A 25,890-nucleotide genomic window follows, 5' to 3' on the forward strand; every position below is an offset into this window, starting at 1 on the left:
GGGGGGAGAGGGCCCTGTGTCCTTAGTCTGGGGGGGCAGGGCCCTGTGTTGTTGGCCTCAGTGGTCTGGAGTGGAGTCTTAACCTCATTGAACCGGTCGGAGAGTAAAGGGAGGGAGCGGTCTTGGTTCAAATACCACAGACTCTCACCTTTTTTTACCAAATTTTCATAAATGTTCTTAAGTGAGTTTTCATTTTCTGTCACCCTTTGGACCCTTTTCAGAAGCTTTAAATATTTTTTAGGGGTTGTTCACTAGTTTTCACCGGTTTCACGGGGGTCTGCTGGCTGTCTATCTCTGAAGGCAGAAATTTGCTCTGTTTTGTTTTGTTTTCTCCATCTCTCTGTTACACACACAAAATCTTACGTAGAGCCGGGCACAGAATAGAGGCTCAAGAAAGAGTTTTGTTGTTGTTGTTGTTTTTTAAAGATTTTATTTATTTATTTGACACAGAGAGAGAAAGCACAAGCAGGGGGAGCAGCAGGCAGAGGGAGAAGCAGGCTCCCTGCTGAGCAGGGAGCCCGATGCGGGGCTTGATCCCAGGACCCCTGGATCATGACCTGAGCTGAAGGCAGACGCTTAACCAACTGAGCCACCCAGGCGCCCAAGTTTTTAAAGATTTATTTGAGAGAGAGCATGGGGAGGGGGGACAGAAGGAGAGGAAGAGAGATTCTTAAGCAGACTCCACACTGAGCCGGGGGCCCCATGCGGGCCTCGATCTCATGATCCTGAGATCAGGACCTGAGCGGAAACCAAGAGTTGGACGCTTAACCGACTGAGCCACCCAGGCGCCCTATTAAGAAAGAGTTCTTGAGTGAATGGGCCTCAGAAAACAGTTTGATCCTTCCTCTCCCCTCTGTTGCTAAACTTTCTTTGACAAATGCTTCCTTCCCGGCCCAGAACGAAAACTCAGGGAGATCCCTCAGATGTCTCTCAGTTAACATCTGATGATAAAAAGTCCTCCGTCCTGCCTCCTTGTAGTGTCAAGGGTATAATCCAGTCTAATAACGACAGAACTCCAACTTGCATTGAAAATTGTGGTTCCCCGACCTCCGACCCTGGCTCTGGACCTGGAGTGATCAATTTTTCCGCGCCCCGCCCCCAGCCTTCAGGTCTCAAGCTGCCTTTTCCAAATGTCCTCCCCGTAGGATCAGCCCCCGAGGGAGATGGGGTGTATTTGTGTCCTGTGGTTTCTGTAACAAGCTTTAGTGGCTTATTTAACAACACAAGACTATTCTCTGCAGTTGTGGAGACCAGAAATCCCAAATCAGTGTCACTGGGCTAACGTCAAGGCGTGGGCAGGCTGGCTCCTTCTGGAGCCTCCAGGGGAGACTCCGTGCAGGGCCTCTCTCAGCTTCCAGAGCCGCACCCCTCGCATCCCTGGGCTCGTGGCCCCTTCCTCCATCTTCAAAGCGGGGAGCCTAGCATCGTGCTTCGGTCACATACCTCCTGCTTCTGTGTCAGAGCGGCCTCCATCCCCCTCTCCGAGGATACCTGAGGTCACACCGAGGGCACCCCTGGACAATCCAGGGTCCTCTCCCTACCTCAAGATGCTGACCTCAGCCGCATCTGCGAGGTCCCTTTGTCAGACAAGGGAACATTCACAGGGTCCAGGGATGAGGCCCTGGATGTCTTGGGGCCACGGATCAGCCTGCCACAGGGAATTAGGGCCTAAGGATGGAGAGTCTTAGGTGGCTGGCTCTGCTGTGGCCTGGCGTGGCTAGTGACCAATGCTGATTTTTTTTTTCCTCCTGTGGGCAGCTTTTGAGGGACTTCCCCAGGGACCCCAGCTGCAATTCCCCTGAGGGGCTTGATGCTCCCAGCTGCCAGATCTGATGCCCCCTTCATTGTAGGCCCCACTGTCTACCCTCAGCTGGGGTGCCCAAAGTCCCGAAGGGTCCTCTCAGTCAAGTCCCATTTGGGGGGTCCTGTGTGGTCTCTGGGAATTGGGTGCATTTGTACTCCTCCAATCTGTGGCTCACCCCCAGCTCGGCTCTCTTGACTCATGGTGTGCTCCCCAGCCTCCAGGCTGAGGTCACACGTGGCACAGGGGTCACCGCCTGGCCTGGCTCAGGTCTGCCCAGGCTTGACACCCACCCCCCCCAGCCTGGCCACATACTAGCCATGGGCCCTTTGGAGAACTACTCACTTTTTTGTGTGTGACTTGGCACAGAATAAGGACTTTGAAAAACATTGAATAAACCAGCCAGCTGGCCCCCAAGCCCCAGGGGACACATGCTCGGCTTCCTAAGGAAAACCCTCCCCACGCCTGCCTTTAGGCACCTCAGATTTGGGGTGGGGTGGATCCCAACCCCCTGGCTGCACCATTCTGAGGCTTTGAAACCTCAGCTGAAACTGAGCCGGAAAGAAGAGCCTTAAAACATCCTGTCACGCTGGGGTCTGGGCGGAAGACGGGGAGGGGCCTGGAGGAAAGACCAGGAAGGGGTTGTGGGGCGCTGGCCAAGGCTTAGGGGCTCCAGAACGGGCCATGGCTTCTGCCATGTTCCTCTTCTTGCCCCACGGCTTTTGTTTTTTTATTTTTTTTTAATTAAACCTTTTATTTTGAGATAACTATAGCTTATCAATGTTTTACATAGAAAAATTTCAAGCCTTCAGAAAAGCTGTGAGAAGGGCACAAGGACATGCATAGACCCCTCACCTGCATTCACCCATTCATATCTGCTTGAGCTCCTAGTTTTTAATCTATTATCCAGAACTATATAGACACGCAGAGAAGTAAACTTAGAAATATGGACATACTCTGTCCCCCAGGAAATCTATTTCTCAAGACTCATATGAATGAGTCTCTCTTTTATATCTACATATATAATGAATTTATATATGAGTATATTTACACATAATGAATGTGTGTGTGTGTGTGTGTGTGTGTGTATTTTCCCCCCTTCTCTGCCTGTGTAGTGGGTCTAGAAGCTCTAACAGCTCCAGGGTAATAAACCCAAGTAACACCGGCTCAATCCTGGGTAAACACTATCTTCCACCTCTCTGAGGAGGCTGATTCCAGGGTGACGCAGGAGAAGGCTTCGATGAGCCTGGAACATACGGGCAGAAGGGACTTGTTCAGAGAATGACGGGCACTTGGCAGAAGGACAAGCAGGCAGCTTGAAAGGGGTCCCACTGGCCAAATCCGGGACAGTTTGAGCATCCCACATCAATCGTTGCAGTTATGGATTCTAACCCATTGACGAAAACAGGAAAGCAGGATGTAACCATACTGATATAAACAAAGGAGGAAAATCTCCTTTATAGAAAAAAAACAGCATGCCTTCACCCTGAGCCATCCAGTTCCCATCCAATGCCACAGGGCTCTTCCTCGCTTTGCCCTTCCAGGTTTGTGTCTCCTTTCTTTCCCGGAAAGAACCAGGGTCTGAAGCAACGCCACCACATTTATCCACTGATGCTCTTTCCTGTAATACTCATGCCATTGTTGCAGAATTGCTATCCTGATACCATGACCCGTAATAAACCTACTAAGGAGAGGTCAAGATTTATTTGCAGTTCTCTTTGACCTTAGGATCTCAATTGCACGGAGGATGCCCAGTGTTTAAAACCGGAAGAGGCACCTTCTGAAATGGGCTTTGAGGGATGCATAGGAGTCTCCCGGGAAGAGACAGGGGAAGGGACCTGCATGTGCAAAAGGCAGGGGCATGAAAGAGCAGTGTGTCCCCCCCCCCCCCACCCAGTGTTTGTTCACAGGGCAAGAAGATAACAAAGGATGGCTCTAGAGAGGAGCAGTGGTGGGCAGGGGTAATGGCTTGGAAGTGCCTTGAATGTCAGGCAAGGAGCTCGGGGTGGACGAGGCAGGCCCTGGGGAGTTCTGAGAGGCCTTGGAGTTCAGAAAATGTGAAGGGCAGATTGGCAAGCCGGTGGGGGTGGTTGGGACCATGAGACACATTACCCGAGCTGCCAGGAAGGCACTTTTTCTCTGGAAACCTCTGTACCTCATCTGTGACATGGGTAGAAGAGGGCACCCCCTCCCAGGGCTGCCTGGGGACTCCCCAAGAGCCATACCTGGCCTTTGGGGTCTAAGGTAGGGGCCGGGCTGCTCACAGGCTCGCTGTGCTCTGTGACTTGTCAGCTTCCTGTTTCTCCTCCCTCGGAGGCCGCTTCAAAAGCACAGCTCGCTCTCAAAACAAAGGAAGACGGTCCTCGACTGCAGAGGAAGCAGGAAGAGCCGACCCTGCTCGGAGCCCAGCTGCTGGGGCCTGGGACCAGCGGGATGGAGTCTGTGGCCCTGTACAGCTTCCAGGCCACGGAGAGTGATGAGCTGGCCTTCAACAAGGGGGACACACTCAAGGTAGGGTGGCTGGGATGGGCTGAGTTGGGAGGGTGTTAAGAATCAGGGGCCCAGGACAGCCCCCCAAACAGGGTCCAGCTTCCGGAGGAGGACAGGCCCAGCTTCTCCAGGTATTGGCTGTGTGATTCTGGACAAGTCGCCTCCTCCCGCTGAGCCTCAGTGTCCCCATCTTGGAAATGGGGAGATAACTGTGACCCGTCCTTCATGGGGCACGTTGTGAAGATTCAAGGAGACATTAGCTTAGTGCCTGGCAGGAGTCAGTTCAACGCCCAGTTTTCCTGGAAAGAGTTTGAAAAGACAGTTGAAAAGAGGGGGAGAGGGATAGAAAAGCTTTCAGGGTGAAGAACTGTGATTTCAGTGTAGAGAAGGAGCTTCCCTGCAGTGTGGAGGAAAGGGAAAAGAAAGTCATACCACACCTTGATTCTGGAACCTTCATTCTGTCTCTGTGAGACTGAACAGCCTGGGTTGGGGTTCAGGAGCGTGATGCTCCCCAAGAGGAACCATGTCCCGTTAAGGAATCCCCTTCCTCTCTCCACCTGAGCTGCTGGCTGGGGGCCCTGGGGACATGTGGCCAGCGGGCGACAGGGGCAGGCTTAGCACCAGCACCACCTAGCCGGGGCAGGAGACATCCTGGGAGAGCTGGGTCTAGTTCAGAGGCTTCATTGACTGCTTTGAGAGCAGTTTGGGGTCTCTAGACCCAGATTTGGGGCTTGGTGGGGAGTGGGACAATGAGGACATAGGAACAGAGTAGGTGCTGGGCTCCAGCTGAGGCTCAGAGTGATCAGCCAGTGGTGGACAGGATGGATCCTTGGGTGTCCCCCAAGGCAATTATAGTAAAGACTATGACATCTCCACTTCCCTCCCAGATTCCTGTGCCCATGACCCCCACCCCAAGATGAGTCACGTTTTCCACTAACTTTTGCTAAAGCATTAGGCAACTCCCAGCATGTTTGCTTCTAACAGAGGTGCTGGCTAAGGAAGGGGTGAGCTCACGAGGCCAGGACCACAGTGGAGCATCAGGACATAAAGCAGTGTCTGGCCCACAGTAGGCTCCTAATAAAACATGGGGAATGTTGCAGGAAACAAGGAAGGACAGAAGGATTAACGTGTTAGCTGAAACGGGGGCATCCCTCCCAGGGGGATTTGCACCTCGTGTGCACAGAGACTGAGGAGGGGACTTTTCAGGCTCAAAGACTGATGGAGGAATGTCAGGCAGTGGGAAGATCTGCCTTTTTATTCCTTCCTTCCACAAACATTTGTCAAGTGATTGAGCACCTACCCTGTGCCAGGCATTGTCCTAAGTTCTGGGGATATAGCAAGGAGCGAAGCAAAGTCCCTGCCCTCTGGGAGCTGACATTCCAGAGAGTGAGTGACATCAGGAGGTGATGAATGGATTGAAGAAATGAACACAGCGAGATGGAATGAGGGTGACGGTGGGTGGGAGGGGGCAGGGACAGCTTTAGATGGGGTGGTCAGGACAGTCTCTCAAAAGAGTTAAGACCTAGGGGCGCCTGGCTGGCTCAGTCAATGGAGCATGTGACTCTTGATCTCGGGGTCATGAATTCGAGCCCCACATTGGGCGTAGAGCTTACTTAAGAAGAGAGAGAGAGAGAGATAACACCTTTAGCTGAGCCCTGAAGGATGAGCAGGAATCAGCCATGCAAAGAGCCGGGGGAAGAGAGCACCAGGTGTGGGGAGAACAGCTGGTGCAAAGGCCCTGAGGCAGGACCATATTTGTGTATTTGAAGAGCTGAAAGGTCTGTGGCTGAAGGGCAGTGGGTGAGAAGGAGAGGGTAAGGATGATGTTGGAGGTAGGCAGGCATCAGGGCCTGTGAAAGATTTGTATTTCATTCTAAATTTATAAAGAGTTTTCAGCAGGGAAAAAAACTTGATCAGATTTACATTTTCAAAAGATAACAGAGGGGACAGGAATGGAAGCAGAGAGGGGCTCTTGCAGTCTCCTAGGTAAGAAATGAAGGTGGTTTAAACAAACACACAAAAAAATCATGACAAAATATTAATATCCTTAATATGTAAAGAGCTGTTGTAAATCAATAAGAAAATCACAAACAGCATAATAGAAAAATGGGCATAGGATATGAACGGGAAAATTGCCAAAGAAGCAATGTAAGCAAGTAAGTGCCCAATTTCACCAATAACAAAACCACCCAACTTAAAGTAAGTAACTGTTTTCCATTTGCCAGATCAGCAAAATTTTATTTTAAAAAGAATCTCCAAGGTTATTGAGGGTGTGGGAAAATGTGCACTTTTACATGGGGGTGGTGGACAGGTAAAGTGACACAATCATTTTGCAGAGAACTTGGAGAACATATAAAAAGCCATAAAAATCTCCATGTCCTGTGACCCAGAAATTCTGCCTCTGGAAAACTGAGACGTGATCAGAGATGTATGTGTGTTCTCTCATGGGGATTCAGGGAGCACTCTGCATGTCCGCGGGCCTCGGCTAGGCAGTGACGACTCAGCAAGGAGAAAATGGGCATAGGCACTGCTCATACAGCTGACATTCTGGTGGCAGCCGAGGGCCACAAACCAGATTAGTAAGTAACATACAGAGTTTGTCCGATGGAGACAGTGCATGGGAAAGAATGAAGCAGGCGAGGGGTGGGGAATATGGGTGCAAGTTTGCGGAGTGTGAAATCAGCCTAGACTGCCCACCTAGTGATGGTACCAAATATCATACAGCCCTGAAAATGCTATTTGGGGAGGGTGTTTAACGGCATAAAAAAGCTCATGATGCAGTGTCAAGTGGCAAAAAGCAGAATGCAAACGTACTCTGCATAGATAATCAATAGGTATTAATTTTGTGGAAGGAAAATTACCCATCATGCACTGGATTTGTGCTCTGAAAAAAAAAAAAAAGACCTTTCTAGAAAGAAATGATCCGAAAAGCTAGCAGTGGTTGGTTTTGGGAGGTGGGCCATGAGCTATTCCTCCTTTCCTTCTTCCTTCCTTTCCTTCTTTCTTTCTAAAGATTTTATTTATTTGAGAGAGAGAGACAGAGAGAGAGAGCACGAGCAGGGAGGAGAGGGAGAAGCAGGTTCCCTGCTGAGCAGGGAGCCAGATGAGGGACTGGATCCCAGAATCCCGGGATCGTGACCTGAGCCGAAGGCAGATACTTAAACTGACTGAGCCACCCAGGCGCCCCTTGCATTAGCTTTTTAATTTTCAGAACAGTTTTAGATTTACAGAAAAATCGAGGAGATAGCACAGGGGGACTTGGACCCATCTGCCCCAGTGGGTAGCATCTTACATGATTAGCACCCTACCGTTTTTCCGTTAATGGACTGGTATTGATACCTTATTGTTAACTCATGAACGTAATCGAGTTTTTGCATTGATTTGATTTTTTAACATCTTGTCTTAAAATATTCTTTATCTTGATTCCTGAGTTTCTTGACGCCCCCTTAAATTTAGTCCCCGAGGTGCCTCAGCCGTCTCACTCCTGCGAAGCCCTCTTTCTGTAGAACCGTAAAAACGTGACTGCCATGTCACGCTGTGTCCCCTCTTCTCCCGGGCCAGGGCGGCGGTGTGTGGGTCTGCTGGCCCTCCTTTACCTGGCTGGGCTAGGGGCGCAGGGGGCGGGGGGGGGCGCTCCTAGAGCCATTCCATTCACTCTTCCAGCGAGTGTTTCCCGCGCGCCCCCTGGAGGTGGGACCCTGTCACAGCAGTGCCCGCAGGCGGATTCCCAACCCCTGGGAGCCCCCGTGGATAAAGCAATCTGAGCTCCGGTCTTGGAGGAAGCCTAGGTGGCAGGTGCACCCACTCTGGACAAATGGCCCCAAACATCACTTCTCTGGAACAAAGCGTCCTGCCTGTCGGGCTAGGCACTTCTGGGGGCACAGCACCCCATCGCTCCCAGCTGGAGGAGGGAGGTGGGTGGCGGCTTCACCCCCATCTCTCCGTGGATGACCTGGCCCCCGAGACCCAGACTCAGGGAGCCCACAGCCTCCTCGGCATCTCCAGAGGGATGGTCGATGGCACCTCTGACCCAGTGGAGTCGACCCTGAGCCCCCCAATCTGCTCCTCGACAGCTGTGGGATAGCAGCTGATGGCCACGAGAGCAGGTGCCAACCCCTGGACTTGTGCTGGTCGCTCCCTACCTGTCTCGTGCCCGGCCTGCTGTTGAGTCCCGTCAGCGACTCTGCCGACCCCTATCCCGACCCTGACCACTTCTCCACACCCCACCCGCACTGCCCACCCGGTCGGGGCCTCCCTCGCTCACCTGGGCCAGTGCAGAAGCTCCTCGCCGCCCCGCCTCCCCCTGCTCCCAGCCCTCCCAGTCCCCACACAGCACCCCGGGTGGAGGACACGGTGGGAGCAAAGCCCTGAGGGCAGACCAAGATGTGGATTTCACCAGGGAGGAGTTGGTCTCTTTCCTTTGTGCGAATTCTCATGTCTCAGGGGGGTCTGTAGATTTTGAACAATGTGAACATTAAGAATTCAGCTCATGTAACCATTGAGAACATTTCTGGGTCCTCGGAGTGGAGATGACAGGAAAACAAAACAAAATAAAACAAAACGAAGATTCTATTTGAGATAGGACAGTCACATGGCCACACAGGACTTTGTAGTTACAAGACTGCCACATTCAGCATAGGCCACAAATGTGTCCATTTCACAGATGAAGAAACTGAGGCCGGGACTATGGAGAGAGTTAGAAGCAGACAGAGTAGGGTAGCCCCAGGCTCCCGGGCATCTTCCTTGAACCCATGGCCATGGAAGGCAGCTGACAGGCTTTAAGTGTCCTATTAAGTTGGGGAATTGTTTTGTTTTCAGCAGAAGTTGTCCTGAGTCAGCCACCTGCTTCCGTCCGCCCCTGGGGCTGCTGACCTTGCCCCGGCTACAGAGTCAGGAAGGAAGGAGCTCAACGGGGCCTGGCAGACAGATAAGGGGGTGCCTGCCTGCAAGGCCTGGGCCTAAGGGAGCAAATCTCAGCTCTTCCCAGGAAAATCGAACTAAATTGATGGCTTTGCATTGGCCTGCCCCCGGCCCTTTGCTCTTCCAATGCCCTCTACTTGGGATGCTGTTGTATATCTGATTTCCCCCCCCCCCCCTCAACAAATACCCACTAGGATTGAGCTAATGTTGACATTTGCTCCAGGACTGACAGGAGAGATGCTCTCCAGGCCTTGGGTCCAGACACAAGTGGGAGGGGGAGTGAGGTTAAAAACTCATGGGCTACGGTCTCCCCTAGAGCAGCTGAGCCAAGAACCCCAGACCCCAGAGTCCTGGCTTGCCGTACGGGCTCTGCCTCCCCACTGCTATGTGGTCTTGTTCACCTCCCATCTCTGGGCCTCAGGGTTCTCATCTGTGAAGTAGCCTTTGGGGTGATGAGCTGTCCCATGTGGGAGGCTGGCCCAGGGGAAGGAGGAAGGAGCCCCAAGACTCATGCTGTACCCACTCCCCAGACCTGTGGCCGCTTGGTTGCTCAGCCCCTGCAAGGCCCACCCCCAATCGGGCTGTTTCAGTTCCTCTCGGCCCACCTGCGCGGCTGCTGACAAGGGGCCCATGTGACCTGAGCAGGCCGGGCCGCAGCCCCATCATAGCCCAAAGGCCTCCCTTATTTGCTCCCTGGTGCCTGAGTCCCCACCACCCTGAAATGACATCCCCCAACTCAGATTATAAGGGCTGTTTAAAGGCAAGTGACCCCAGGTGAACCACCAGGAGGCACCAAGCTCGGGCTGGGGCTCCCCGACCTTCTGGGGGACCTCAGACCTCCACCCCATGGCTCTGCGTGGCATATGAATGCCGTGGAGGCCCCACACTCAGGGGCACAGCTTGGGAACTAAGGCACCCCGGATCTGCCCCCCAAGACCATGTGGTCTGCTGGGGACCTGGGGTTCAGATCCTGAGAGTCCAGCTCCAGGCCCCCCAAAGTTCAACCCACTGACCTCCTCTGGGTCCCCAACTGTCCAGCCTCTGGAGTCTGTGACCCTCCTGGGGACAGGCTGTCCTGGGCCTGAAAGCAAGCAGGACTGAGACATCAGACATGGTCCTTGTGAGCTTGGGCAGGTCCCCAACCGTCCTCTGTGAAATGGGTCCTGGGATCCCCGACCTGGGGTCCTTGAACAGCAGGACCTCAGCAGGTGGCAGTTGTCCCTCTTCGGTGACCGGGTGACCATGTCTCTCCTGCCCACAGATCCTGAACATGGAAGATGACCAGAACTGGTACAAGGCTGAGCTCCGAGGCGCTGAGGGCTTTATTCCCAAGAACTACATCCGCATCAAGCCCCATCCGTGAGTGGCTGCCACCCCAGCCCTATGCTCAAGGCACCCCCACCCCAGGCCCTACAGCCCAGTGTCCCCACCTGGCCTGGCCCAGCCTGAGCCGAGCTGACTGAAAAGCTCGGGGCCTGGCGCGCGCCTTAGGCACGGGGACTCCTCGCTCCGGCTTCCGTTCATCTGCCTGGGGCCCCTGTCTCTACCCTGAGCAGGGGCAGGGGACAGAAATGTGAGGACCAAAGTGGTGGCAGAGTCAGGGCCAGCCCAGGCCACAACACTGAGGATCTGGAACACCGGGGAACATCCAGGAGGGTGCTGGAGGGACAGGGCCCTGGGCTCTCGGCTGGCTGGGCCGCTGGCTGCCGTGTGGTCTCTCTATTCCTCAGTTTCCCTATCTGTAACATAAGGAGGGCTGAGGCTTCAATCTGCAGAGGATTCTAGAGCTTTCTCTAAGAGGCTGGCTCAGCCTTGTGTGAGGATGAGGAGTGAAGGGGACAATGGAGGGGTGACGGGGGGTGTGGGAAGCAGATCCTGTGGGCCCTGCCTTTGGGGGTTTTTGGGGAGCTGGACGTTGGCTGAGCAGACCAATGCCCTGCGACTGGGGCAGATTAGGAGTCACGTGTGGAGCCTAGGGAAGCCCCCATCGGGCTCACAGCAGGTGGCACCCCAGCCTGCCGCCCTGGGAATGGCTGGGGCAGAGCCCAGCCCCAGAACAGGCCCCAGTGGCCAAGAACCTATGAAAAAACCAACTGGATCTGCTTGAGATGGTGGTGGAGGTAGCCGCTCACTCAGTCATTCATCAAACACTAGCCACACCCCAGGGGGGCCGGCCTGGGTGATGCTGGAGACACATGAGGAGTGCCTGGGAGTCGGAACAGCCCCATCCTGGGGGAGAGACGGGACATAAAGAAAGTACAAGATGGGAAGGCAGTCAGCCCTGAGGTAACTGGGGAAGGCTTCTCAGAAGAGGTAGCAACAAATGAGGTTTTGAAGGGCGCATAGGAGTTAGCTAGGTAGAAAAAGAGAAAGGCACTCCCCGGAGAGGGGACAGGGAAGACGATGAGGGCGAACCCATGGCAGTGGGAGCAGCAGGAGGGCCTCAAATGGTGGGCCTGGGGTGGTGGGGAGCACGGAGATGGCTGAGCGGGGGGAGGGACTCCGTCAGATGTGGAGAACAGTGACAGGGCCTTGCAGGCTGGAGGGGGCAGACTGGAGGCCATGAGGTGTGTGTGACTGTGGGGTAGAAGGGGAGGGAGGTGCACCATCAGGGCGGTGTCTGGTGGGGGGGCGATGTTTCCTCTTTATCTGTCTTCGAGTTATTTCCAAAGCTGCCCCCGCCTCCAGCTTCCTGTGCTGGGCAAGCCCCATCCCACCCAGGTCCCCGGCTAGTCCCTCATTGGGCTCCAGGCATCCCCAGCCTCCCACACAGAGGCCGCCGCCTCCCGCCCACATGCGGCCACAGCTCCCCGATCCAGGCCCCGTAGCGGGCCCCCTGGGCCATGTGACAGGGGGCCGGTGTCTGCCCCCTGGCCTTTCATAGTCTTTCTGCCAATCAAAGGAGGGCACGAGGGAGAGATGCCAGGCACCCCGGGGAGCGACCACAGGTAGGAGTGACCCCCGCGGGCCGGTGGGTCAGGAAGAGGCCTCCAGGGGCAGGGAATGTCCTGGCCAAGGCTGGAAGCCCAGAAGGCCCAAAGCTGCTGGGACGCCTTGAGCAGATTTCAGGGCAAGGCCAGGCCTTTCCGGGCACTGCTGGTGGTTGAGACAAGACTCTCTACCCATTGGAAGCTGTGGAGGGTCCCGGTGTCCGAAGCCCTGGGGGTCCCTGGGGTCAATTCTGGTCACCGGTGTCTGGGACAAAGCAGGGACAGGGCTCAGGCCCCCAACCAACCTGTTGGAGGCCATGCCCGGGTATATTCTCGGCTAACCTCAGCACCTGCCCTGGCCCCAAAATAGCAAGGGGGGAACTCCAGCTCAGCATCTGACTCAGCCTGTCAGGCCCTGGGGTGTGGGGCAGTGGGGGGAGGACTGGGGTCCCAGAGGGCCTCACTCGGCCTACACCAGCCCCGCTCCTTCCCTGAGGACCCACTGTCTCCCCTGCCTGGCCAGGGAGCCCCTGGGGGGGGCCGTGATGCAGACTAGGGGCCCCCAGAGGCACCCACCCAGCACTGTGCCAGTGGACGGCAGGGAGGCTTTCCAGAAGAAGGGCATGGCTCGCTGGGCCTGGGAGTTAGAAGTTTGCCAGGGAGGGCAGCAGACAGGCCTAAGGGAGTGCTGTGGGGCGAGGGGCATGAGCTAGTTCATCAGGGCCCCCAATCTCCCAGGGGCCCTGCAAGCCGGGTGCCATCATCACGGTCTCATGGACAAGGAGACAGAGGTACAGAGAGGTTGGCCGGCAAGAGGCAGCATGGGATTTGCAGCCCTGTGCTGTGTGCACCGCCCCCCCCAACCCCAGGGTTGTGCCCACCGTGGCACTGGGGGAGGCCCTGAGGCCAGGGACTTGCTGGGCAACCTTTCGGGAGATCCCTGCCCTCCTCCGAGCCTCAGTTTCCACATCAGTGAAATGGGGGAGGATACGAGGTGGCCCCAAGAAGCGTGGCACTGGCATGGCGGAGAGAGGCGGGTTCTGGGGGCTTCGGGAAATGTTGCTCCTGCACTCTGTCCTTCAAGCCACCTGAGGACCAGCCCTGCCTTGTTCCGATGGGGGCGGGGCTGGCCCCCTCAGAGGGTGTGGTTGCAAAAGCCTTTGAGGGTGACGGGCGCCCACACACTGACGCCTCCTGTGGGGTTTTGTGGGTTCTTTAGAGACACCCAGGCCCTCAGGAAACGCCCACTCGGGGCCCCAGTGGGCCCCTGCTCCTTCACTGTGCCTGCACCTGTGTCCTGCTGGGGGCTTCCCGGTGGAGGAGCTCCCTTCCCCGGCCCCCCAGCTCAGCCTCTGGCCTGGAAGCCTCCATCCAGGCCTCCCAAACTCCAGGGACCTGGGCTGAGCTTTCCAGATGGTTGCCTCGAGCCCCCACACTCAGCAACCATCTTTCACCACCTCCCCTCCCAGGAAATCCATCGTGAGACGGGCTCCGGGGGTCCCCACCAGTTTGGGGACAGCAGCGGGCTAAGCCTCACTTCTGGGTGTGGGCTTCCCAGAACCAGGGCCTGAGACACGGTGTGAGGACAAGGACTTTATTTCGGAGTGGGAAGTGGGCAGGGAAGGAGCCAGTGGTTAGGGGTGTGTTACCAGTGCGGCTGTGGGCGGGCGACAGGCACCGGGGAGGGTGGGGAGACAGCATAGTGTCCCCAGAATGTTTCATCGGGGGCAGAGGAGCTGAATGTTTATCCACCTGCTCCCGAGGGGATAAACACAACACATCACAATGTTCTGGGGGCTCAGCCCACCCTGCGCACAGTCGCTAGAAAAAAAGCCCCAGGGCAGGATCCCAGTGTTCGCATGTGGCAGGCGACACCGTGGGGAGCGGGGACAGGGCAGGACACCATGGGGTGCTGCACCTGTTGCCCCTGCCCCGGGCTTCAAGGGCTCGGCAACATCCTGAGACAACAGGAAAAGTCCCACCTCACAGCCGCCCCCGGTGCCCAGCTCAGACTCAGGAAGCATTTGCTGAAAGAGGGAAGGGAAGCTTTACAAGGAAAGGAGTCTCCAGACCCCGCCCCTGGGCTGCTCTGGGCCTCAGTTTCCCCATCTGCACAATAAAGGGCCCAGTCAGAGACCACCTGGACGCTGTGAGGGCCGGCAAGGCCCACAGAGGCCGGGGAGCTTGCCTGGGCCACACAGCAAGATGGGCAGGACTGGCAGAGAAGCTGAGTCCTGGCCTTTCACCCGCACCCCAAGGCATTGGGGGTCGGGGGGGCAATGGGGGTCTTGCAAGACTCTAAGCATTTGCCAGGAGCTTCTGCGTTCCCAGTTCTATGTGGTCAGCCGGAAAAGGGACTTGTACCTGGGACGAAAAAATCCAGGTGGCCTCAGTCTGTGCATCTGTGAAATGGGTGAGGGAGCGATCCTTCTTCATCAGACCAAAGCTGCAATTGCTTTTGTCATCCCATTTTTATATTTTTTCACTTTTAAGAATCTATCATCTAAAACGGAAGAGCTCAGCTGGGGTTGGCTGGGTGGAGGTTCACTAAGGTTTGATTTTTCTCTTTTCCTAAGGGGATGTTGGCCTGGCGTGGTGGGAAAGGCTTGGGCTCGGGAGCCAAAATGCTGGGACTGGGTCCCAGGTCCTGCCTGCGCAGCATGTAACCTTGGGCTTGTCACTTTGCCTCTCTGTGCCTCAGCTTACTCATCTGTGAAATGGGTGCAAATCATACCTCCCGTGTCTCGGGACTGGTGTGAGGGTCAGTGATGTTGCCTGGCACATGGGGGAAGGGACAGCCTGGCTTTCCCACCGCCCTCACCTGCCCCCTCCCTCTGCAGGTGGTACTCGGGCAGGATTTCCCGGCAGCTGGCCGAAGAGATTCTGATGAAGCGGAACCACCTGGGAGCTTTCCTGATCCGGGAGAGTGAGAGCTCCCCTGGGGAGTTCTCGGTCTCCGTGAAGTGAGTTCTGATCCGTGGGGGGAGTGCAGAGAAGGGTGGGCAGGGAGGCACATTGGAGCTGAGCCTGGAAGCACAGGACAGGGGCTCACGGACCGAGGTGCAGGGAGTGGCATCCTTGAAGGAGGAGTAGCCCAAGCCTGGAAGCAGGTGACTGTCTGGGGGTCGGGGAATGACACGCACCCCAGGGTGGGGCCCAGAGTCATGGGACCGTGCTTGAAAAGCAGGCTTGAGTCCACTGTAAGGTCTCAAGTGCCAGTGTGAAGGGTCTGGCTGGTATTCTATGAGCGGTAAGGAGCCCTCAAGGACTCATCGTGAAGGGAGGAAGAAGGATGCCGGGGTTTGAGGTGATGGGAGCAGCTGGGGGCAGGAGGCGGGAGAGCACCAGGCACCCAGGGAAGGTGTCCAGGATGTGCTGTGGACAGGGTCCCGCCATATGGTGCCGTAAACGAGATGATGGACTACGAAGCCAGGCTGCTTGGGTTCCTATTCTAGTTCTGCCACTTCCTGGCTGTGTGACCTTGGGCAAGTCACTTAACCTCTCTGTGCCTGTTTTCTCTGATGTGAAATTAGTCAATGCAAAGAATACATGAGTCAATATATATATATATTTTAAACATTTTATTTATTTATTTGAGAGAGAGAATGAGAGAGAGAGAGAGAGCACAAGAGGGGGGACGGTCAGAGGGAGAAGCAGACTCCCCGCTAAGCAGGGAGCCCGATGTGGGACTCGATCCTGGGACTCCAGGATCATGACCTGAGCCGAAGGCAGTCGCTCAACCAATTGAGCCACCCAGGCGCCCTATATATTTTTTGAGTCAACAGATGTAGCGTGATTAGAATAGTGCCCGACATTGAAGCGGGGTGGCCGTGCTGGGAGGGTCTCGCTTTGTGATATGCAGCAGCCTCTGGGCAGTGCGGAACCCAGTCCGAAAGGCCACAACTAGGGAAATAGAGGAACCCAGGCTGGAAGGTAGAAAACAGGAATAGGAGTCGGGGGTGAAGGGGTATGGTCCGTCTTTCCTATTCTTGGTGCCTGGAACAGTAGGATATAGATACAGAAATTCAAGGACTATTCATTAAGCTACGTGTCATGGGCCAGGCTATTCTAGAGGCTGGGGAAATGACAGTAAAAACTGCCCTTATGGATTTATGTCTGAGTGGGGGAGACAGCGAACAAGGAAGCAAAAGCATCCAGCAGGAATCAAGTGGTCAGAGACGGCCGCTCTGAGGAGGTGGCATTTGAACAAAGATCTGAACCTGGAAGCGGAGGCTGCCCAGGTCTCCGGGAATGAGGACCTAGGAGGGGAGATTTCTGGGCAGACAGAACAGCAAATGCAAAGGCCCTGAGGTAAGATGCACTTGGGGCATGTTGGCATCCACAGGAGCAGAGAATCCAGGTGGAGAGAGGTGGGGGATACGATCAGAGATGGGGCTGACAGATCCTGGCAAGGAGGTAGAGTTTTCTCTCCGAGCCATAGGGAGCCACGGAGGGTCTGGAGCAGGGGGAGATGTGATGGGCTTCCATTTTTCAGCAGATCCCTCTGGCTGCTACAAGGAGGAAGGATGGTTGGCCAGGGAGGAGCCAGGCAGGAGGGGATGGTATCAGGGACTGCGGTGGGGGCTGAAGGCATGAAAAGCGGCCGGATCGGGGAATGCCACGGATCTGTGAAGTCAGGGCCAGAGGTTAGGGTCTCCGTGGGCAGTGGGCACAGAGCCTCACTGTCACTGAGAGCAGTCTTGGGGTGGCAAGCTTGCAGCTGGAAGGAGGCCCAGGTGCTGGACTCTGGAGCTTGGTGGTGTGGCCGCTAAGAGGCCGTTTTCCTAGGACCGGGTTGGTTTGCAGTCGATGGCTTGATTGTCCAAAGGATGAACGGACCCGGGACCATGGTTAATTTGACGGTTAATGCAGGGGCTGGGGGTGAGGAGGTAAGTCAGTGTCTTCCAGGCTCTTCCAGACTCTGGGGTGAGCTCTGTGACTGGTGCGCTGTTGGCTGGTCCATTTCTGTTCCGGAGCGTGGTGTGCGATGTGCACACTGGAGTGCTGCGTGGTGGTGATCTCCTCGTCTGGGCCTGGCGGCACCCGTGTGGGGCGGACTGCTGTGGTCAGGAAGGCTGCTGGGCGGGGGGGTGGGGGGGGCGCGTGTAAAAATGATCCAACATCATGAGAGGTCACAGCACTTAACTGATCCCCTCCAAGCTCTGCAAGCAGCCATGGGCTCTTCTCGCTTTCTTCCCCACCCCTCAATCCCTCCCCAACAGGGAACAGGCTGGTTACCCTGGGGGATGGGAGTGGCTCTGGCCGGACTTGAGCCTCTATTTCCCCATCTTAAAAATGGGAGCACGGTCAGGGAGATGCTGTGAGTTCTTAGTCCTGCCCCCACCCCCACCGTTGCCCATGGTTGTGGCACCTGGAGTGCCCTCCCCCCGGGTCACCTTCCCACTTCCACAGCCCAGCCCGCACTTCCCTCTGGGGTCCCTGCAAAAGCAGGAAATGTCAGTTTTCCATGTGCTGGCTATCCAAGGACTTGGTCATCTGGGAATGGCGCCCATCAGGCGGGCTGGGCCAGCTTCAGGCGCCTCCTGGAATCAGTTCCAAAGTCCAAGATCATCCAGCAAAGCAGGGGCACAGGGGACTCACTGGGATAGCTTCTGCAGCCGAAGCTGAGGGGAGGTGGTGACCTTCCCAACCATCCCCCAACGGCTCCCCTAATCCCCCCTCCCTCCTCTGCTGACAGATCACACTGCCTGAACGTCCAGCATTAAGACCTTGTGCACTGCCCTCTTCTGGCGTTTCTCTGTAAATGCAGCCCCACCTGTGCACATGCGCAGCTTCAGACCCAGAGAGAGAGAGAGAGAGAGAGAGAGAGAGAGAGTGTGTGTGTGTGTGTGTGTGTGTACAGGGCGGGGTCAAACCAAGGAGTGTGGTGGGAAAGTAGACACCGCCCGGCCCAGGGGTCTTCATGATGAAGGAGGTGACATCTGAGCTTCAGGAGGACCCTGAAGCCTGAGTAGGAGTTTGGTGCACAAAGAAAGGAGAGGGTATGCAGGCACAGGGACCAGCAGGTGCAAAGATCCGGAGCTGGGATAGTGAGGGGTGGGTTTGGATAGCAACAAGTTTGACCAGGAGGGACAACAGGCAGTAATAGGATGCAGTTGGTGAGCAGGGGAGCCAGCACCAATGTCCTGGGAAGAGGTCTGGGAGTGTCCTTCAGACAGTGCCGCTCGGCGCCTCCCCCAAGGCGTCCTGGCCGAGCCCCCCAAGGTCAGAACCAGCAGGGGCTTCCTGGGCTCAGCTAGCTGTGGTTTGTGCACAGCGCCACCAGGTGGCGTCCTCCACCCTTGGTTTCGTCCCAGTGGAGCCAGGACTCCTAGGTCCTGCTCCCATTCTTGGTCCATTGTCTCTCATGGGAGCGTTTCAGTGGCCCTTGGAGGATCACTGGGCAGGGATAGAGTAGGAAACAGACTCAGAGGGCATATATGGCTACGAGTGTGGGCTTTTGAGCAAGAATCTCAGCTCTGATACCTCCTACCTGTATAACCCTGGGCAAGTTACCTTCTGAGCCTCAGTTTCCTCATCTGTAAAATGAACATCCAGGTCAAGTGCTTTGTATGCTGCCTAGCACATAGTAAGTGCTCCAAAGATGCCGGCGATCGTAGTCATCATTATATTACCCTTTAAGAGCCACACAGTGCTTCCTAGCCCCCTGCCCACGAATCCGGGGCTATTCGAGAAGGGGCAGTGACATGGAGTGGCAGGGAACCCAGTTCTCGTCCTGACTTTGCTCAGAACCTGCTGTGAGGCAGGCCCTGGCTTTCTTCTTGGCTGTAATGTTTTCATCTACAGCGTGGAGACAATAACCCCAGGTGTCACAGAGTCCGGGGACCCAGTGGCCCTCCAGAAAAGTGACAGCTGTGCAAATCCATGCGTGAGAGCATCTCCACCCTCGCTGACTTGGCTCTTGGGGACTCTGACCCCACGACACGTGGCATCTCCCGCATGCTCATGCCAAGCCCCATAAAGCTGTCAGAGGTGGGGTTTATGGGCCTCGGGCTGCCCCGTGGAGCGATAGTGGCCACGCTAGATGCCCTTTACGAGCTTACAGAGGGCTACTTCCTCTCCACCTGCAGGGGCACGTCTGAGCGGGCAGCCAGCAGACCAGCGAGCACGGTTGGGGCGCAGTGCCTGGGCTGTGTGACTTTTGCCCCACACCCCCATCCAGGTTCCTCTGCTGTGAATGGCAGTTGGTTCCCAAGTGAGGTATTGCGCTTCCTTTCAGGCCAGAGGTGCCCTGGAGTCAATGCACGTGTGTTTGCTCTGGCCACTGGGCGCCTACTGTGCACCAGGCCTCGTCCCAGGTGCTTGGGATGCAGCCATGAACAAAATCGGACAAAGCTCCCTGTCCTTTACGCACTCATTTCCACTGGGGTGACAGACAAGAAACAATTAGCAGATTATATAAGATCTGGGGAGATGATAAAGGCTCTTGGGAAAATGAAGCAGGACAGAAGAGGTGGCGGAAGGTGGAGGGCGCTACCTTATGCAGGCAAAGACCGAGAGGGAGAGGAAGCCATCCCCAGAAGCCTGGTTTGCAGGAAACTGAAGCTCAGAGAGGTGCAGTAACTTACCCAAGGTCACACAGCAAGGAAACGCAGAGCAAGTGTCCATTGACCTTCTGTGCCCGGGCAGACCCGTTCGACCTTCCAGCCACCTTTTCTGAGTCCCAAAGACCCACGGGTCCCTGCCAAGGTCACTTTGATCCTATTTCACGCCTGCTGCAGTCCATGTATTCTACCCCTGCCCTTTTCACAGATGAGAAAACTGAGGCTAGAAGGACCATGCCTCATGGCCATCACCCCACGGGCAGTTAGCACGCAGGCCTCTGCCCAGGAGGACCCACCACGGGCCCTAGTTGGGGCAGTCCTGGGGCTCCTGACCTTACCCCAGCCTTCCTCATCTTCCCTGCGCTGCCATTGTCCCTTTAGCTGCCGCCACCACCAGGCCAGAAAAACCTGCTGGGCAGGACAGACGGCTGCTAGCATCAGGCCTCACTTGGTCCTTGAGGCTTTTGTGACAGCCCAGAAGCCAGACCCTGCCCCTCAGCCCCCTGGGGAGGTGGCTGTGGGGGTCACACACAGAGACAAACACACCTATGGCTGCAAAGAAAGGGACCCACATGTGAAGTCACTGTGGCAGAGCAGAGAGAGAGAGGACCCCCCCAGAGAGAGAGAGGACCCCCCCCAAACACACACACACTCAGATACGATAGAGATGGACACACAGGCCAGGACACACGCACAAACCTCCTGGGCACTTGCCCCTTTCCTATCTCATCTCCCGTTCTCTACTCGCTGATCCTCCTGTGTGATCAGGGAATACTTCGTTCTGACTTTCCAGGTGGTCACTTGGGGGTTGAGATCTCGTTCACAAACCTACCACAGCTTCTCTGCCCCCTTACCCAGAGGGGCTGGGCCGCCCATACCCCAGGCTCCTCTCTGGGGACAGCCCCGAGTCAGAGCCTTCTGCCTCTGCTGCACTGGGGGGCCCAGACACGGAGTCCTTGGGGTCCCTGTTTTCCTGGCAGATTCTCACTTGCCCAGCATTTGGTTGAGAGACACTCCTCCCCATGCACCCCTGCCAAAGTCTAGGGGCTGGGGCCACCCCGATCTGGCTGGGACAGGGCACTTGGGAGTCATCGGGCTCAGAGGTGCCTCAAGGAAAGTGCGTGGCCTCTGGGAGGCTGTGGCAGGCCAGACAGGGCAGGAAGCACCCTCCGCCTGCCTGCCCTAGTTCCGTCCCAGGAACATAGACCTGCATGTCCCCCAGCTGACAGCACCGGCCGCTTAGTCACCTGGGAACAATGCTTGCTGACAGCACACAAGCGGCTTTGTCTCAGGTTTGGGGATCTTTGCTCCACCTGGTCCCAGAGCCTCTTGGGGGCGGGGGTGGGGGGAACTGGCTCCCTTTGGAGCTAAGCTGCCCTGAGATCTGGATACGTCTTAGAGAGGGGGTCGGGTCTATTTCAGGGCCAGGACACCTGGAGGGCTGGAATCATGGCTCAGAGCGAACAGGAGAGGGTTTTCAGGAGTAAACCACCCTGATGAGCGCTTAAGCCTTGGGCCCTGACGCTCCATTCCCCGAGTTCAGCCTCTCCCAACTGGGCTAGACCCTGAGGGCCTAGTCTTGCCTCCCTGCCTTTTCTGTGTAAGCCATTAGGAGCAGTGGGTTAGAAGAAGGCTGTATGAGGGGCTGAGGAACCTAAGGAGACCTCTGCCTCTGACTTAGTTGGGCCATTTTACCTGGGCTTTGAGGTATGAGTAGGAGTTTGACTGGAGAAGAATTTGGAGACAATCATGTATGCAAAGGCCTGGAGGGGAGATATGTTTGAGTGGAAAGAGAGGGGTTCTATGTGGTTTGGACCCCTTAACATGGGAAGGTGAGGGCATCCCACTTTGACCCCCATTCTCCCCCCAAACATGTACACCTTGAACAATTCTTTGTCTTCAGTCTTTAATCTTAAACGTTTAACAAAGCAGCACAACAACCCCAGGGCTGACAGGGGGAGGAGGTGAACGGCAGGCTGGGATGAGACAGCAGGAGACCTGGGGGGCTGCGGGTGACCGTCCTGTGCTCCTGTTGGGGCCCTGCAAGACCCTGGACTGTGAGCCTGGAGGAACCCAGGCTGTGGGCAAACCCCAGCTTACAAAATTGTTTAACAAGATTTAAATTTAGAACCCAGGAGATGTTTTTTCCTTTTTACTATCAAGTCTCCAGACCACTGTTTGGTTCTCAGTCCTGCACAAAATGAGAGCACAGCCCGTGGCTCAGGTGGCCGAGGGGCCGGTGCCCGCCCGGTGGCCAGCCTCTGCCCCCAACACACATGCGTGGCCACGCCCACAGGTCCCGGGCTCCCTGGGCTCTCAGCTCCACCAGCCCCGGGGCAGGTTCCTAAACCAGCTTCTTCCTGCGGGGGAGCCGGGGCTCTTCTGTGTTCTCCCTGCAGCTGCCGGGAGCCCTCCCCTTCCTTGGGCAGGTGAGGACACTGAGGCCCAGGTGAGCTGACCAGAGCCCGGGAGGATGGCTGCGATGCGGCCAGGCACAGAGGCTGAGAGAGGGAAGGCCTCCTAGGGGTCACAGCCCAGGGAGTAGTCCTGGACTTGGGATGACGAGGTCTGGGACATTATCAATACCACAGTTGGAATAATTATTATTCCTATTGTTATACAATGAGAACCAACAGGGGAGCATGCTGGAATGACACTTGACATGAGGCCCCAGCTCTGGCCACAGATGTGGCCCCAGTCCTGGCTTTGCTGCCGTGTGACCCTGGGAAGGTCACAGTTTGCACTTGGAGCGTCAGTTTCCCCACTGTACAAAGGGCCCGATTTGCACTTCCTGGGCCATGTGGTGGGCCCGGCCTGCAGCAGCGAGGGGAATCACAATGGTTTGTGCTACCCCTTGTCTCAACCCACGCCGGTACCCTCTCCAGTCCCAATCCGTTGTGGCCTGTCCTGGCATGGGACATGAGGCATGTGGGAAGAGAGTATATGAAGTGTATGAAGGAAATGAGGCTGGGCACGTAACCGGGGCCAAATCTTGAGTCCAAGGTGTTAAGATTTTATCTGGAGGGTAATGGGGAGCCATAGATGGTTCTTGAGGTAGGGGGGCAGGAAGAGACAGGAAGCACCCAATACGGAGGCAGGCTTTGTCTGAGTCAGGATGGTCTTAGGACTCACTCCTCAGTGGGACTGCGAGGCTGGAGGAAGTATGGGGGAGAAGGTCGCGGCTGGAGGAGAAGAGCTGTGTGACCACTTTTTCCGAGGAACCCATTTAATGTTGCCGATCAACCATCCGCAGCACTTTCTGGACACTTACCCAAAAGGGAGGAGCTACCATTATGAAGAAGCTGAGGTTTCAAGTTCAGTGATTTGCCTAAGGTCACACAGCAGCCCAGTGGTCTCTTCCAGCGCCCACACCCTTAATTCCATAGCCCACCGCCGAGGGGGATTCACCAGGTCTCACGTCCCACCGGGTCAGTGGGCCCGGCCCCTGCCCTCCCGGACCTGCCCCTTCTCCTGCCCGCAGGTGTTCCCCCCTCCCCGCCCCCCATCCCCCCGGGAGCCAGAACGACCAGCTTCCCGGTGGGGATGAGGAGGGAGGCCCCGGGGCTGTGCGGGCAGGGACGGGGACCCCCGGGGGGACCCTGGGTCCCGGCTCAGGGGGCTCCTCTCCCCCAGCTACGGCGACCAGGTGCAGCATTTCAAGGTGCTGCGCGAGGCCTCGGGGAAGTACTTCCTGTGGGAAGAGAAGTTCAACTCCCTGAATGAGCTGGTGGATTTCTACCGCACCACGACCATCGCGAAGCAGCGGCAGGTCTTCCTGCGGGACGAGGAGCCCCTGCTCAAGGTAGGCGGGCGGACCCGCGGGAGCCTCTCCGCGCCTTCTGCCTTCACAGGGGCTCGACACCTGCTGGGGCCGGGAGTGGGCGTGGCCTCCCGCCCCGCCCCGCCCCTCGCAGCCTGGTGTCCCAGGAGGAGGGGGCCAGGCCAGGCTCTGAAGTCCCATTCTGGTGGCACCTCAGTAGGACAAGCAAGGGTGGGAACGCAGAGGGAAAGAAAGGGAAGGAACAGTGGACATTGCAGGGGGCACCCCGTGTCTGGCTCGTTCTCAGCTCGCGGCGGCGCCCTGCGTGGTCACAGTAGGTACGCGTTTTGAATGCACGAGGGTCCTGATACCCTGCGGAGCCACCCGGGTGCCATGCACTGAGCTGGGCTTAGTCCGCTGGGGGCCTCATCGTCGCCATTGTACAGGTGAAGAAACTGAGGCTCTCCCAAGACCACCTGCGGGGTCGGCTCCGTCCTGGTTTGTGCCCCCAGGAGCTGGCCTTCGGTGGGGTGGGGGCAGTGTGAGGAGCATTCGTGGGAGACCTGCTGGCCGGGCTTGGGGTGTGATTAGAATGATGACACCAGCCAACGGGGTTATTAGCTCCCGACAGGTACTGTTTTCTTTGCGAGGGGGGTGTCGGCAAGGCCCGGGGCTAGAAGTCAGGACCCTAGGACCGCCCAGGTGAGCCAGGGCTCTGCAAAGGATAAAGGGTGCATATCCTGGGGAGGGGCTGCCGGGCTGTCACAGAGAAGCTCTAGTCCTGCCTGTTCCTAGACCCCCACCACGTGTGACCTCACGGTCAGTTCAGTCCTCAACTGGGCCTCAGTTTCCCTGCTGTCCAAGAGAATGAGCCCTGGGGTCTCATGTGTCAGGAGGGTCAAAGAGTGCCTTGGGAGACCCCCATTAGTGTACTCTCTGTTGCCCCCAGGATGCTCGGCCTCCTCAGCCTGACCGTGGGGGCTTGGCTTAGCTGTGAGCGCTCAGTCTTAGCGAACTTTGGCCCTGCTAGGCCTCTGTCCCCGACCTCCATTCTCTCCCCTCCACCGTCGGCCTTTGGAGAATGTGAGGGAGCCAGGATGGAGCTGGGGAGGGTGGGGGCTGCCTGAGGGCTCCCCACACCCACTGCTTCACTCCAGCCTGGGCCCTGGGGTCACCCACCCTGTGGGACCCATGCTACCGCCTCCTCCTTCCTGGGCAGAGAACTGCTAATTAGAGCCTGTCTGCTGATCCTATCACCCATCCTGGATAAGATTCCACAGGCTCAGAACAGAGATCCTGGTGGGGCAGGCAGGGCCGGGACACCGGGTGTAATCGTCACGGCGCCAGGCCGACGTGCCTGCAGAGAGCTTTGTCCTGCTGCCGTTTGCAGATGGGGAAACTAAGTCCCACAAGGGCAGGGTCTTACCCAAGGTCACCTTGGGGTAGAGATAGGAGCAGAATCCAGGCCTGAGAGCTGGGAGCAGCTCTTTTTGGTGACACCCTCTCCCTCAAAGCCTGGTCAAGGGCAACAGCCGTCAACTCTGTTCTCAGCCACACAGCACTTTACAGTTTATAGGGCCTGTTCCTGCGGACCAGACAGTCCTGTTGGTCTGTGTAGACAGTCTCTGTGCGGCAGACATTCAGGGGGCAGGCAGCGGGGGGCTCTTGGGGTGGGGTGGCCATCTGTCTGGATTTGGAGTGAGAAGCGAGTTCGAGCTCAGTTCTGCTCTCCCACCCGCAGCCACTCACTTCTCCTGTTGGGGCCTCCTGAAAGGTCCCCACTAACCACCCCCTTCCCTCGCAGCCCTCCCAGGCCTGCTTTGCCCAGGCGCAGTTTGACTTCTCGGCCCAGGACTCCTCACAGCTCAGCTTCCACCGCGGTGACATCATCGAGGTCCTGGAGCGCCTCGACCCCCACTGGTGGCGGGGCCGGTTGTGCGGACGCATCGGCTTCTTCCCGCGGAGCTACGTCCAGCCAGTGCAGCTGTGACCCAGTGGGGCCCGGGGGCGGGGGCAGAGCCGGCAGATCATCCATCCACCAGACACTGAGGTCCAGAGAGAAGACGTGGACGCCCCGTCCCCGGGGCCCACGGGACTCAGCCGAGGGCCTTGGACCCGAACGTGGGTCTTCTCACTGCCGGGCTAGGCGCCCACTGCTTTGCACAAACTGGGATGGGCCCCGGGGCCCAAGAACCACTGTGATGTTCAGTGCCCGGCAGGCAAGGGGAGCTCCCGGGCTTCCCGCTGGCCTCTTCCTCTTGGCTACCAGCTGCGGGGTGCCCTTGGGGGAAGAAGCCCCCCCACCTCCAGCCATCAATGGCCCCAGCCTCAGGGGGAGTTGAGGACTCCTAAGTTGCAGGCCTTTGGGGGCTCTGCCCAAGGAACCATGCGTAGGGTAGATGGGTTCACCTTGGGCTGACCATC

At 56.9% G+C, this 25,890-nt stretch overlaps 1 protein-coding gene across 1 annotated transcript; it reads left to right on the forward strand.

Moving 5' to 3' along the window:
* Nucleotides 1-4,137: 4,137 nt before the first annotated feature.
* On the forward strand, nt 4,138-25,585 carry GRAP (GRB2 related adaptor protein). The gene is made up of 5 exons (XM_036073505.2): nt 4,138-4,312; nt 10,473-10,570; nt 14,982-15,104; nt 23,340-23,508; nt 25,271-25,585. The coding sequence occupies exons 1-5, from the start codon at nt 4,235-4,237 to the stop codon at nt 25,454-25,456; spliced, it is 654 nt and encodes a 217-aa protein (XP_035929398.1). The 5' UTR covers nt 4,138-4,234; the 3' UTR covers nt 25,457-25,585.
* The last annotated feature ends 305 nt before the right edge of the window (nt 25,586-25,890 follow it).

Source organism: Halichoerus grypus, chromosome 2, assembly GCF_964656455.1.
Source record: "Halichoerus grypus chromosome 2, mHalGry1.hap1.1, whole genome shotgun sequence".
NCBI classification, from domain to species: domain Eukaryota; kingdom Metazoa; phylum Chordata; class Mammalia; order Carnivora; family Phocidae; genus Halichoerus; species Halichoerus grypus.

Bases quoted from the DNA above. Each gene is read 5' to 3' on its own strand.
- GRAP (XM_036073505.2), top strand. From the start codon at position 4,235: ATGGAGTCTGTGGCCCTGTACAGCTTCCAGGCCACGGAGAGTGATGAG. The intron at 10,571-14,981 runs GTGAGTGGCTGC...CTCCCTCTGCAG, and splicing joins ATCCGCATCAAGCCCCATCC to GTGGTACTCGGGCAGGATTT. The intron at 23,509-25,270 runs GTAGGCGGGCGG...CTTCCCTCGCAG, and splicing joins ACGAGGAGCCCCTGCTCAAG to CCCTCCCAGGCCTGCTTTGC.